At 47.6% G+C, this 15,024-nt stretch overlaps 1 protein-coding gene across 1 annotated transcript in view; it reads left to right on the top strand.

The window, feature by feature from the left end:
• The window catches only part of XRN2 (5'-3' exoribonuclease 2), a 65,001-nt gene extending 52,996 nt beyond the window's left edge, over window positions 1-12,005 (top strand). Inside the window, exons 28-30 of the mRNA XM_074347794.1 lie at window positions 4,872-4,935; window positions 9,475-9,613; window positions 11,828-12,005. Coding sequence (XP_074203895.1) covers window positions 4,872-4,935; window positions 9,475-9,613; window positions 11,828-11,893 — 269 coding nt within the window. The 3' untranslated portion in view covers window positions 11,894-12,005. The remainder of the gene's footprint in view (window positions 1-4,871; window positions 4,936-9,474; window positions 9,614-11,827) is intronic.
• Window positions 12,006-15,024: the final 3,019 nt, after the last annotated feature.

Genomic DNA, 15,024 nt, shown 5'->3' with positions numbered 1-15,024 from the left:
CTGGTGTGACTGGGTGTCAGTGGTGGTGGGGCATCTTTGTTTCAGTCCCAGTCTTAAGGGGAAAACTTGTCCTGCTTCGCCGTTGAATGTGGTATTTGCTGTAGTGCTTTTGTTCATAAATAGCCTTTATTAGACTGAGGGGGTTTCCTTCTGTTCCTTGTTTCTAGTGGGTGTTGAATTTTATCAAATGCTTTTCCTCCATTTCTTGGGATGGTAGTTTTTTTTTCGCATTCTGTTACATGGTGAATTACACAGGCTGATTCTTGACTGTTAGACCGAGCTGGCATTGCTGGAATAAGCCTGATTCTTTGTGGATGTCGCTTTTTGGATGTCGCTACCTTCTATGTGTCAGAATATTATGGGGTTTTTTTCATCTGTGTGTTACAAGAGATCAGTTTATAACTTTCTTCACACGCTCTGACCTCAGAAAACAAGTGAGGAGTGTTTCCTACCTTCCTGTTCCCTGGTAAGGGCTACTTGACAGTTGAACGTGCAAAGTGAGGGCGAGAGAAGACTTGGGATGAGGCTCTTGGGTGCACTGTGGGCACTGGGGGGCGAAGGAGGCCTTTAGCGGAATTTGCAGTCTCTAATCTGGAGTGGTCACTGCGGGGAGCACGCTGGGCACAGCTGTGTGATTAGCACGGACAGATGCTGCCAAGTGCCAGGAAAGGAAGCTCATGGTTCTGTTTTCCCAGTACTCTCTACATACAGCTCAATGTAAGGTTTGGTTTTTCTTTTCTTTAAGTTTACTGTCATTAGGATTTTTCTGACATTTTTATTTCATGGTCTCTTGTGACCTCTAGATTTCATGTTTATGCAGGCAGAACTCATCCCTGCCTGTCTGCTGGCCAGTCCGTCTGTCCATCCACCCACCCATCCACCCACCATACCCATCCATCCACCCACCCATCCACCCATCCTTACCCACCCACCCACCCACCTTACCCACCTTACCCACCTTACCCACCCAGCCATCCATCCATCATATTCATTCATCTCTCTCTGTCCTGTTCTAATTGTATCTGATCCCTCACACTTAACGTGTATATTTATATGTATTTTTGAGTGCTAAATGTTGTACCCAAGACCTTTTCTTATTTTCTCCCCACAAATCTGTTTGTCAAGACGCTTACTACCAAAGTGCATGTGTTAATAAGCATGCTGTCTTGATTAGATGTGTGTAATAATGTGAATTCTGAACTTTGAAAATACTGAAGGTAGTTTGCAGGCCCTAGGCCTGCCTTCTTGAGACCCTGAGCTTCGGAGACGGCTCTCCTCTGGCCCTCCCGACATGAAATGACCTGGAGCCACGTCAGCCGGCAGCATGCGCCCTGGAGCCGCCGAGAGCGTGGGGGCTGAGAGCACGGCGCCCCCGGTGGCCCTGCGGCCTCGGGCGGCTTCTGCCGGCGCCCCCGCGCGCTCGTCTCTCACGGCGCGGAGCGCGCCCGCCTCCCAGGAACGCCGGAGCGGTGCCTAGCGCGCGGGCAGTACTGCGCAAGCGCCCAGGGAGAGAAGGTCCGCGTCCCTCTTCGTAGAATTTTGAACTTTAACATTTGGTTAGACACTGTTTTGGTAAAGTTGAGCTCTGAACCGTTTCGGCAGCCTTTTAGTTTCAGTGTCACAGCTGCTCCTCACGTGGTGCAGAGTTAGGCCCAAGCAGAGCCTTGGTGACACTGCCAGCTCTGTCCAGTGTCTGCCGCAGGCACTCCTCTCTGTCGCTCTCGGGCTTGGCTGTGACGTGTCCGTTTTGGGCCGATGGCGGCGGTCCGGGCGCGGGGACGCGGCGCCGAGCGCTCGGCGTGAGTGGTGCGGCCGCGTGTGCAGCGCGGGGAGCGGGGCCGTCTCGCCGCGCTCCAGTCGGTAAGCCTGTCGGGGAGCCGCGTGTGGGAAGGGATCGCTGACCGGTGCGGTCAGGGGCGCGGGGGCTCCTGTGACGGCCGCGCTGAAGAGGGAAGCTGTGGCTCGAGGAGCTGTGGGCGAAGGCTGGGTGCCTGTGGCCTCAGAGCGTGAGGAACGGGATACGCCGTTCAAGACCAAAGGGAGAAAGTCGCTGTCGCTTGTCTCCCTGGCTGGTACCTGTCTGAAGCGCAGTTCACCGCCTCAGAGTTTTTCCTCCCTCTCAGACGGAGCTCCTGCTAGAGCCGCACAAACGGAGGAGGATGAGTTTGTTTTACATTCCACTTCATTGCTTCTCAGCCAGGAAGTATTCCTGCTTTACGAACACTTAAGGGCCATATATATTGCTCAGAGCCACATGAAGAGATTTGCTTAGAGGCAGCCTTGAAGCTTGTCTTTGATCCTTTTTATTTTTTCTTTTTTGGATTGAAAGCAAGAGATATTTAAATGTGTGACAGAGGTTTTTTTTTTTTTTTTTTTTTTTAAGTCTTAGCAAATTTGCTTAGGTTTTAAACGAAAAAACTATAGTTTTTGCTTGTGCCAAGCTTATGTGAAAGAGAAAATTGTCCTGAAGGTGAGAAATAGTAAAAGCAAAACAGGGCGGGAAGCCCCAGGCATATGGGACTTGACGGGGGGACTTTGGCCGCCGTCTGGGCACTTACAGGTGTGTGGTTAGACTACTGAGAAGCGCCCCCTCCAAACAAGAACCGTTTGTACTTGGTGAGCTTTACTTTCCAGTTCCACTTAGAAGCTCTGTTGTGCTCAGCCTAACATGTGGCCCATTGAGGCCTGACGAACATGTATTCTGGGTGGTGAGGGCTTGCCCTCCACTGACACGGTTCTGGGAGGAAAGGTACCTGCTTTTTCCCTGCCTTCATTTTTTATAAAACACTAGGATAAACATTTCTGAGGACTTTTCTTAATGTAAATGTGTTTTTTTTTTTTAAATCTTCCTTCAGTTTTAACATTTCTTAGGGATCCTTTTATTAGTACCATGGATGCTTTTATTAGTACCATGGAGGGAGTGTGTGTCCCGTGAGGGTATCGTATGTAGGGGCACTGTGCAACCAGAATCGTGGCGTTAAGTCTTCATGGTAAAAAGGGGCACGTTCCCAGGGGACCGCCATGCTTCTGGGACAGGAACGCGTAGAGCGAGGCAGGGATCTGCATGAAAGTCACTGTGTTTCTTTTGTGACTTCTGTTACGTTAGTTAATTTTGTATATATAAGACATGAAAATGCAATGCTTCTGGAAACATTTTAACCGATTTTCACTAACCTAACTTTTGTACACCATCTGAGTAGTTATGGCCTACAAATTCAGCCAAGCAGTGATCAGAAAAAGTGGCCCAAGTGCTGGGTTTGCTTTCAGTAGACTGCTTTCCCGGAACTCAGGGACAATCACGATGTGTCGCAGTAAGTGTGTCTTGAGTTTTCCCATAGAAGGAAACCGCACAGGCGAGATGATTCTGTCTTGTAAGAGTTTCTGGTTTTTCTCTCTTCTAATTGTGCCTTCTGACAGTGTACGTCTGCATAGTGGTTCAGAAGTTACTCTGGGCCTGGGCTGGGGCCCCTGGCCCCACTTCCTGGGGGTCAGGTGGCTTCCGTCCAGGCTTCGAGCGTGCGGTGACCACGTCTGTGAGGCCTCCTCAGCGTTGCTCTCGGCTTGAGCACCACCCGTCTGGTTGTTAAGAGAGAAACGGGGCCTCATCCAGGTCGGCCAGGATGCCGCCTTCTCCCAGCTCAGAAGTGACGGTGGTGAGGGCTTCCCGCTCGCCCTGGCCAGGGACCTGGAGGTCGTGGCTGCGGGTGGCGGCTCTTGGCGGCAGCTCCCCAGGGGTGGTTTGCCCACAGAGGGGCCTTCGTGCGGGCCGGCACCGCGGCCGGGGCGAGGTGGAGAAAGCCCAGAGCGGAGGAGCCCAGTGCTCCCTGCTGCGCGCGCTGTCGGCGCCGTGGGCCTTACTCATCCAGTCTCCTTCGCAGGGGTTTAGAGCACGGTGCTGCTTTCCTTCCCTTTTTCTATTCTTCAAGGAAACCCAGATAGCATTTTTGGGTTCCTAACCAGAGATAAGCTTTCATTTCTTCTTTCCTTTAAGAAAGTAATTTCGAAAAGCATGTTTCTAGTTTGTGTTTCCATTAAAATGTGAGCCTGAATACATTATGGTAAGCCTGTTGTCCTTGGGTCTCGGGAGTCTGGAGGAGGTTCCTGTCCTTACACGGAGACCTCATTAGACAACTCCTGGAACAGCTGTTTTAATTAGGTCACACTCAGACCCTGCTGGAGGGTGGCCGAGGTGACTGGGACTGGGGACCAGAATGGCGGTTGTTTGACATCAGCCTGCTGACCCATCACACCGTTTACACAGAGGGCCAGCAGCCTCTTCCTTGCAATTGGATGTTGCCAGCTTAGCTCTGTGTTAGGGGAAGAGGTTTGACTGTCAGAAAACAATAGGGAAGTGGGCGGTCCCTTTATGAACATGTCTCCTGGCCTGTGCTGGAGAGAGAGCTGTCTGCTTCCTGTTCGCAGAGCCAGGCAAGTCAGGGCTCTCGTACAGTGGGCATGTTTGGGGCAAATGTTAGGATTTCTATTAAAGTTACTTTTCATTCAGTTTGTATTTATGAATAAAACTGAAATCCCTTTTGTACGGCATTCAAAATATAAATATAAAAAAAATGTACCTTTACATACACACACACAGCAAGGGGGAGAGAAATGTGTAAGTTTAATGACCATGGCTTCTAAAACTGTTCATTCAGCAAAGGAAAAGTAGTGTAACAATCAAATGTGCTGACTCTGTTGGTTCCGTGTCTTTTGACATTTCCAGTTTACGTAGTTATGCTAGTTATTTAGTTTATAGCCTGTCTCCATTTTTTTCAAGAATTTTTCATTATAAGATATGTGGGTAGCTGAATAGTGATTACTTGTCAAAAAAAAAAAAAAATCTCCTGTTTAACCCTTTCCTGTTTGCCTTCCAGATATGAGGCCCCCGGATTCCTGGCGGGGCCCTCCTCCACTTTTCCAGCAGCAAAGATTTGACAGGTAACATGGAAGCAAACACGACCTTCGAATGCTTTTTCACATCAGCCTTTGAGCTTTGGGCGTCCTCGGTGGTTTGAAGCACGCCTTCTCCCCCCGGGTGGGGTCTCATGTGCGTGTCCTTTAGGGAAATAGCTTGTTCGCACGTTGCAGTAGGACGCGTGTGCATACGCTTCCCTACTTTTCTTGGTTCTTGGCCTTTATTTTATTGAAGCTTTTGAGGTGCCCTGAAAAATGCAACACAGAGAGCTTAAAATTGTATTAGGTTTTGGTCAGGCTAAACAAATTTCTTTTAAGAAGTTCTGTGCAGCTTAATGAGGCATAACTAATGGTGTTCCACTTCTATCATCTCTGCGCCGGCGACACAGCGTCGGTACAGACCAGCCATTGATTCTCGCTGCAGACCTCTTGAAGTCCTAATCAGCTTCTTTGGTGCAGCTTTTTCAGGGCCGACAGGCCTATTGTGGTGCAGTGTCACTGCAGGGCAGTGGTTATTAGTTGCCACTGAAAACAGTTTCTTTAACTACTTAAGGCTGAACTGAATTAAACGCAGAAGGGTCTCAGGAGAGGATTATGGGATCTGCAGTCTAATAAGGCCGGCGGACTGGAAGGAATGTGACATGGTTTAATAAGGAGGGATGTTTGACATGTGTTCTTCCATTGATAAGTTGTGCACTCTGGAGTCAGGTGGTTTCTGCGCGACATGACAGCTAGGCGTGCCACGAATAATTATATTAACATCTGAGGAATAATTTTTTAAGGGCAGCTTTAAAGTCCATCGTTTCATGCTGGTTTTGCCAGCATCAGTAAATGCTGAAATGAATTTAAGCCCCGTCATAGTAAGGCTTCCCTCTCTGCCCTCCCAGTTCTGTTCTGTTCTGTTCTCTCCTTGCATTTTAGCGGTCTGATCTGTTCACATCTGAAATGAGTTAAGTGTTGTTCTTTGAACAGGGTTATAGCCTGTTTGCCCTTTAAGAAAATTCTTTCTTTAGCGACTCCAAAACTTGATTTCATTATTTTTTCCAAGAAGATAAAGGAAATTGTTATTCGGTTGTTTATTAATAGTACCAGCTATTTGGTGCAAGCTGCATTTTGATTTAAAAACTGATACCGCCTGTATTTACGTTTTGTTTTCAGTGTGAGTGCTTAAAGCGCACAGTATATACTATTTCAGCATCTTCAGAGTAGCACCATTTTCAAACAAATTAAATCCATAAGGGGTAAATTTTTCCTAAATTACATATTATCACATTCAAACTAATCTCACTTTAAATAATTTTCTGCATTACGTTTGTCGTTTGATTTTAAAATTTGGTTTCCCCACTTTGTTGCTTGCTTTTTCCCCCATATTATTTTTAATCACTGATACTTACCATCTGCTTCTGAAGTGCCAGCCCTGGGCTAACATGCTTTTAGAAACGCGAGTTCCCTGATTTCCCTCGCAGCCCTGTGAAGTCGATGTTGGTGTTTCTACAGATGGGGAGACTGAGGCCCACAAAAGTGCGGCAGTTAATCTGAGGTCTTTCTTCCGTAGCATTCTTTACCAAGGAACTGTTCCCTGGAGCAAAACTCCTTGGGACAACTGACACCAGAGTCATATTATGTAAAACCTCCGGACTTGTCAGGAGGCGGGAGGAGCCCCTCCCCGCCCCCGGCCCCAGGCACCTTCCTCAGTCCCAGAGCTCTACACAGAACAGGTTTCCTACGGTCACCACTGTGTGTCCTGACACCCTTTGTCTTTGTCCCAGCCCACATACTGTCTTCCTGACCAACTCTGAGCCCAACAGATTAGGGACAAGTTTGGGGGACATTTTTGGTTTAATTTTACTCGGAAACTGAAATCACACCATAATGCGAAAGTTAAATGTGAGCAAAATAGAATCTTTCTTACGTCTTAAGTTGTGGTCCTTTAAGAAATACACTGTTTATTCGTAAAGAAAACAGCACTTGAGCACAGCCTCCACCTCCTGCACCGCTGGCCGCTCAGCGCACACAGGAAGCCCCTCGCGCGGCCCCGCCGCGCGGGCAGCACCCTCGCCGCTGGCCTCACGAGGCGCGGGGGGAGATAGAGGCCCGGAGTCACCTTGACTTGGCTGAGATGTCGCGGCTGGTGGGCAGAGTTCTTGCTAGGACCAGTTTACTGAGCATTGTTATTAGTTCAGTGCTTTTCCACTGCACTCTTCTGAGCTTTTGGTTGAGACCCCTGTTGGAGAAGAAAACTTTGTACCTTTTTAAAAAAAACTACATTGTTTCTTGAGTTATTTCCTACTTTGAGATAAAATTTATAATTCATAAATTCATTTCACTTCACAATACACGGGGAACACCCTGCCCCCCCCCACCTCCCCACAGCGACACCCAGCAACCACGGTGTGGGTGCTGGGCGGGGCCGCACCTGCCCCCGCCTCTGTCTCCTTCTTGCCAGCGGAGGCGGAGGAGGCTTTTTGCCGGCCAGATCCAAGGTGGCTGTTCCATTTTCATTGTACAGGTGCTAAGCTCAGTTAGTCACAGAAGAGTTTTAAAAGCTGATTTGCCGTACTTGTAAATGAGAAATACCCCAGAGGGTAGCACGTAGTTATGGCGCGTTGCCAGCTGCTTTCCAAAACACTAGCTTAGAAACTTAAGACTATCGTTGTTGTTCCCAATGCCAATCGCCTCAGGTAAGTTGCCCCAGTCCATTTAAAACGTGTCATTCTCAGTGCTTCCATCCCAGATTTAGAGTTTATTTTCCAGGGCAAATTTCAGCTTGTAAGTATTTGCAAACAAAAAGGAGAACTTTGTGCTTTTAAACTGTGGCTTTTTTCCTAACTTATTTTTAGAACAAAATCACTTAAAATTGCATTTATAATGTATTTTATCCATACCAGCAGATTTTCCTGAAACTCAAGTGAGTTTTATCGTTGTAAAACCAAAAAGAAGAATAGATCACATTTAATCCAGTGTGTGGGCTGCACTTCTGTCTGGCAGTGGCTCTTGCCTTAATGGCCCGGTTTCGATGCACCTCCTTGGTCACAGCGTAAACCTTGAGCCCGCAGTCCTGCGGAGGCCAGGCAGACGACGCCGCTCTCTCTGTGTGGAGCTGCTCTTGCTAAACAGATGAGGCAGTCTTGCTAAAATACCTTTGTATCAGTGAATGCAAAAGCTAACTGACAGCCCTGAATATATGCATATTCTTTCTGAGATACAGATTTTTCATTTCATTTTATTTCACTTATATTTATTATACAGCAAATTGTATTATTAGGACTGTGGTTTCACCACTAACCATGAAGAATAGCACTGGCCTTTCTAGAGTCCTTCAGAGAGCTGTTCTTGGCGCATCACACAAAGTAATGATCTTTGGTGTTTAAAAAAAAAGGGAAGCTCCGCTTGAAGGGAGGAGAGGGGAGGGTAGAGAGGGTGGACTCGGGCTTGAATGGCTGTGAGGAGAGCGCACTGACCGGTGAGCCCGGCTTTGGGCCCCCCCCCGAGGCCTGGGAAGGGAGATCCATGTGCCAACGTGGTTGTAGCTGCTCCCAGCTGGTCAGAGCTTCAGCCCATTTAAAGTTCTATTGTAGTTCCTCCCAGTATCAGTAATGGCTCCAAAGCTTCTAATGTTAAAACATACTGGAGGGTTCTGCTCCTGCTTATTCCGTGTAGTGACTGTTCTGTAAGGTGGAAGTTGAGGAAGATGTGCCAAGAATGTCTTGCGCGGTGATTGCCTTTAGAGGGTAGATCTTTGCTGGATTATTTACGTGACAGTTTTAAATTGTTATGATTTGATAACATCATACCTGTTGCTTTGTATCTGCAAAGTTAAAATAGGCACTTGAAGACAATTAAAACATTTCTTTTGACTAGTAACCTGGGCCGGCACACTGGGTTACAATGGCTGTTGAATGTGTGTTCCCGTGTAAGCTGCACACCCAGTGCCAGTCAGCCCAGGCCAATTAGTGCTCGTGTTGCTAGGTCACCGTGGTCAATTGAAAGCTGCATCAATAGAACTTGAAAAGGTTTCCTCCCGATCAGACCTTCTGACATATTGAGCAGAATAATGGATGGGAAAAAACAGCCAAGTCCCCTACCCTGGATTCAAAATACTCAGCAGTAAGAATTCATTTGCAACCTGCAATTAACTAGAAAGAATAGACTCCAAGAACGAGCCTGGACTTTTTTAGAAATAAAGCCTCATTCTCCTGTCTTGTACATGTTTACTCTTCGGATAGCATCTCACAGGTTGCCAGCTTCGTGATCTTGGGTCCGAATCTTTAAGTGACTAAAAAAGGAAATTTTACAGTTGAAGGCGAACAGAATATTTTTTTTAGTCAGACCTTTCTGATTCAAGTGGGTTTAAACACCCTTTTAAATAGTCTGATACTTCATGAAACACCTTAAACCACACTAGGTACGAGCGACATAAAGCCCACTCTGGTGCTGCGCGTCGCACACGACAGCTGCAGGCAGACTGGGTCGTCTAGAGTTTGGGGAGGATACCCGCCAGTTTCTAGGCTTGGACTGTGTGATGCACGTGGCTTTTAATGCAGACGTTATGCTTTTCCACAGAGGTGTTGGGGCTGAACCTCTGCTGCCGTGGAACCGTATGCTCCAGACCCAAAACGCAGCCTTCCAGCCAAGCCAGTACCAGATGCTCGCGGGGCCGGGCGGGTACCCACCCCGACGCGACGATCGCGGGGGGAGACAGGTGACGCAGCGCGGGTGTGGGCAGAAGCTTGCTGCTCCCTTTGCCATGCCTCTTGGGACTCTTTTTTTTTTAATATTTCAATTGAAACAGCTCGATAAGGTGTTGGTAGAATAGGTTGGCGGAACTTGGATCCCTCGTTAAAAATGTGTATACCTGGTGAGTATCTGCCCGCTAAATACGTTCTACCTTGAGGATGCTGAAGAATTTTGAGACCAGAAGCCCCTTTGCTCACAGCAGTCTGACACTTAGTGTGCTAAACACGGGCCCTCACCAAAACGCATTGCTTATCCTTTAAGGAAATCGCTTTTTGTTTTAATAGAAACTAGATCTCCCAAAATAAATGGTAATTTTCTAGAAACTGAAAGTAACATCACACCTTTTCAGCTCCTTATTCCTCCTAGAAGTTTTCTGTCTTCATTCGTTTGCTCTCTCTCTTCATGGACAGAAATCTCCTACATGATTTTTCCATACACATTTTTTGCTGTTTTTACTAGACTTAAACAGCTGTGTCTACCTGAGTGAGCACGGAAGCTCCTGGGCAGAGGCAGTCCATGTGAGCTCATTTCCTTCTCTTTCTAGCATCCAGTTTTAGCAGCGTTTAAGACTGTGGACTGTTTGCCTGGCCATTTGCAACCTGGCCAGTATTCACATGCTGTCTCATCAGATCCTTGCCAGAGGGCGGGGCCCGGGCACTGGGGCGCAGGGTGCGTGGTGTCGGCGGGCCGGCACCTGCGGCCACCTGCCCCGCTCTTCGAGCTGCTCGCCTGGCGCCGCCTGCGGGGCCACGGGCGTTCGTTACTCTTCCGGCCCAGGGTCTTGCCGTGTGTCCCTTTGCTCTGACAGCTAAGAAAAGTCTTTTTTTTTTCACACATTTTTGGTGTGTTCATAGAAGTCTCAGTTCACTTTACAAGAAAATAATCATCTTGTCTTTTGAGAAAATTTTATTATAGTTCTTTAGAATCAGTTCATAGACTATTACTATGAATACTGACGGCCCAGAATCGCTAACACTGGTGTCATCAGAGCCAGTAGGCTGAGACCGTTTATGGTACAGGTGGCACTCGGCAACCTAGAAAATGCACACTACTGACAGGGAGGCGTGCCACAGCTGCAGGAAGCCCTGCAGAGCGGGCCGTGCGGTCAGCTCGGCTTCCAAGTCAGGAGTTAAAACCTTAAACCTCTTGCTGTTTGGCGGCAGAGCTGGGACGTCTGTGACCCCTGCCCCTGCTTCATCGCCTCTCCTGCCTCCTTTAGGGGAGACCTTCCCTTTAGCAGCAGAGCCCCTACAGGAGGTAAAATTCTTCACTTAAAGACATAAACCAGTTGGTACATTTATAATTCTTTTAAGACTTTTTGGAAGTACATGCTTCTGCTGAGATTTTTAATTAAATCGCAATTTTGAAGCAGTATTAAATTATAAAAGTTCATTGTTAAAAACGAAATTATGACTTCACTACATTTTTAGTGGAGTTTATATGGCTAAACAAAGCCTTAGCCTACATCCTGTGGCCTTGAGGGTCTGCACATCCTCATCCTGTACTGTAAACCAGTGAAGTGCCCTGGGTGACAGCAGGGGGACGGGTCCACGTCAGAATCCCGGAGGCCTGAGGGGCATGGTGATGGGGGAGGCGGCACGTCTTGTCTGTAGGCTGTACAGAAATGGGATTTGCAAGCATATGAGGAAGTATGTTGCTGGTAATTGATGATGTAATGAGCTGACGTGGTACGCTCTATTACTTGTAGCTTAACAAACAAAAAAATTCCTGTAGTTAATAGCTCATTAGGCCTCAGCTGCAGCAGCAGGCGCCTGCCTTGGTTAAGCGCGAGGACTTTCTGGAGGTGGTGCGGGCGCCTCACACCGCAGTGCGGCTTGAATTGCTGTGGGGGGTGGGGAGGAGGGAGGCCTGCACAGAACACCTGACTGTCCTTCGTTTGTGTGCATTTTAAGGAACTTCTTAAGCACTTGTTGAGGCTTGTTTGGTCAGTAGTCAGTGGTGGCATTTATGCTAATGTCCACCTTTGCAGCCAGCTTCCTGTGAAGCTGCAGACCAAAGCACCTGTTTGTGGAAGCCCGCATGTGCTGTACTTTTAAGACACAGCCACCTTTTTGATGGTGTGTCTTTCCATGGAGAAGTGAGATTGATTTCTTTGCAGGGGTGTTAATCCAGAAACTAAACTCTTCATTTATTTTGTTTTTCTTTTTTTTTCCCCCAGGGATATCCCAGAGAAGGAAGGAAATACCCTTTGCCACCGCCCTCAGGAAGATACAGTTGGAATTAGGGTTTTGTAAAGCTTTCCCAAATTCTTTCATCAGTTCTACAATTTTATGCTATTTGTGGAAAGATTTCTTTCTCAAGTAGTAGTTTTTAATAAAACTACAGTACTTTGTGTATTTCTTTTAACTGTGTATATTTCTACTGATCCGATCTCACTGTTTTATGTTGCTTTCCAAAGGTGTGTGTTGCATAATGCAGTGGATCTGAATTTATTATTGCTTGTAAAACACATTTGGTGGAACAGGAATACTGGTTTTTCATTATGGCTAAAAATCAAACCAGCTGTGGATTTCAGAACACAGTGTATTCTAGATCATCTAAGAGCCATGCTGATTTTTAATGCACAGGAATTAGGTATGAACTCTTGAGCTGGAACCCTCAGCCAACTAGAGTGTATATTGTTCAGTATTTCTTTGGGAACATTTCATTAACGTACTTGTCATATGGAAATTTCTGGACTTTAGTAAAAAAAAGACAAAACAAAAACAAAACATTCCAGTCTCTTTTGTTGTTGTTGTTTTACAGTATTTCAACTTTGAAAATCTTGGCCAAGCATATGGTTTCTTTAAATGGGTATTTCAGAAAACAGTTCATTTCTACAATTAGATGTCAAGAGAAAGCAGTGCAGAAGTAGCCTTTGAGAGGCCGTGGGCAGCAGGGCGGCCCAGCCAGCCCGTGTGTTAGCGTGTGTGTCCGCGGCTGCTCTGGCCAGCTGTGCGGTCTCTGTGAGGGCGAATCGTTCACACTTCATAGGTTCCATGCGGACTTGTGCTGCAGCTTAAAGGACTTGGTTTAAATCTTTAAGTTGGAAAGTTCGGGGATTGGGTGAATGAGTTCCTGGGGGAGACTGAGGTGCAGACTTCCCAGGTACGAAGTGGACGAGCTGCGGGGTGAGATGTACACCGTGGTGAATGCACTCATCATAATGCGGCGCCTTTGTACCGTGACGCGGGAAACCGGACCTACGTGCGATCACTGCGCGGCGCGTAGAAGCGTCAAATGCCTGCGGACCTGGAGCCAGCACAGTGCGTAGGTCAGTTACACTGCAGTTGGGAAAGTGCACAGAACACAGTGGGAGGGCGTGAAAAAAGAGAGAAAACTTGAAAAGTTTAATTCCTAGCTAAATAGTCTATGCTGCTTGGCATATATTTTGCATTATTTCACAAGAGATTTCAGTTTGTACTCATTTTTTTCCTGCTACTAAGCACACTGTATGATTCTTTACATTTGTGCTTGCAAGTCACACACAGCACTCCATATGCATTTTTCATTTGCCACAAAAAACTTAGAAGCACGTATAAAGACTTGCTGCTCTGTTTCCATTTTTCCATTCTAGCCTCAGATTGTGAAATTAGGCTTCTCTTTGACTTTCTGACTTAGGACATTTTTGCTTTAATAGTCAACAAAGGCACACTTGTTACTCTTAAATCTATTTGGAAGAAAAAAAACCCACCTTAACCTTGGATAGGAAGGAATTTTGAAGCTATTGAGTTCATTGCTGCTGATGGGTGAGTAGAGCAGGGTTCTTTACTGTTGCGATAAAGAGTCTCTCCCCTGGGAGTTAACACACCCGTTACATACTTCCTTCATGATAGGCTGAAGTGGTGGTAATGTCTCTGTTAAGCTATCTTGCAGATGTTAAAAGGTGTGGCACCTAAACCAGGCGTCGCCTATTCCAAAGGAGCCCATGTTAACGTCTCACTGTGTGGAGCCTCACGCGGACCCCTGCCCACACCTCCACGCGACCTGCATTTTCTCGGGTCTTTACTTTTGGTCTGGTTTAATTTTGTCCTAAGCTATCCTGTGTCTGTAAAACAACCGTTTTTGACTTGGCTTTTCCACCATTCCATGTAACAGAAAGCCTGATGGAAAACTGACCCCCTCTGGCCGGCGGTGAGCCCTCACCTCCGGACCTGCTAGCCCTTCACCCTCGCTTCCTTCTGTCTTCATCTCGTTCCAACTTGTCCCCACGTTTGAATCTTCCAGAAAGATGCCCTGTCACTTCAACAAGTAAACACTTTTTACAACTTTAAATGCAACGTTTAAAGCTATAAATATCACCTCCATATTCGGATGTAAATGAAATCAACGGGTCAATTTTATTTAATTAACTATACCCCATTATGTTGTCTTTAAGTGGGGCCAAGTCTTTCGGGGCCTCATCTAAGACTGAAGAATCTCCGAACGTGGGAACAGCCCGACCTTAACGTGGCGCTGAGAGCCCCTGATGAGCCCTTGTCATCCCCGTAAAGATCAAGTGAGGTTTGGGCACAAGGCGGTCCGCGTGCTGCCGTCCGGTGGCCGTGCGCGCCAGGGAGGCCGGCGGCTGCGCGACTGACAGGCGGAGGGCGCGGCTCGTCCCCCGCATCCGCCTCCCCCCGCCACCCCTGGGCGCAGCGCGGCCGCTTCTCCCCCGGCCCCGCGTCGTCTCCGCTCCCCGCGCGGGTGCAAACACCGCACCTGGAAGGAAACTGCTGCTGCCGAGGCTGCTGTTCTAAGTTCCAAGTCTGCACGGAAGCGAATTCAGCTGCGCTTCCAAATCGAGAATGGAGACATCCTCCGAAGTCCACTGGAGCCCCCACCCCTACTCGCGGGCGGGAGCGGCTGCCCGGCTGCATCCCACTCGTCTGACGCCGCGCCTGCCCCCAGAGCCACGGGGAGCCGGGCCCCCCAGACCCCTGGCGGCCCAGTGCTCCACCAGTGCTAACCGGGGGAGTCGAACCAGCGAAATGACAAATGGCCCGTTCTCGATGGATTTCTTGCGCGCTCGCCTGCGTTGCTTGTTTCCTGATACGGCATACATGGAATGAGGGCCAAAGAGGGAACATGCTTCAGTTTCTGGGTGTGAAACGGGAATACAGCCATTCACTACTGCAAAATAGTCTGCTAGAAATGCCTAAACAATTACTGAAAAAGGAGGTTACGTGGAATTTTAAAAAACTGAAAGAAAAGGCATTTCATTCAATTGCAGATAAACATTCTAAAGCAAAAAATAAATGAAACCAAAAAACCTCTCTCAGAAGCTTCCTTTACCTCTGGACTTAATAAAAGTGATCTTGAAATCAGAGTTATCTCAGTACTTACTGGAGAGCGAATTCCTGACCAGATGGGCATGCATTTCCCAGCCTTCCAGTC

This window comes from Camelus bactrianus, chromosome 19, assembly GCF_048773025.1.
Source record: "Camelus bactrianus isolate YW-2024 breed Bactrian camel chromosome 19, ASM4877302v1, whole genome shotgun sequence".
In the NCBI taxonomy this organism is placed as follows: domain Eukaryota; kingdom Metazoa; phylum Chordata; class Mammalia; order Artiodactyla; family Camelidae; genus Camelus; species Camelus bactrianus.
This window is presented reverse-complemented; position numbering and strand designations above follow the sequence as displayed.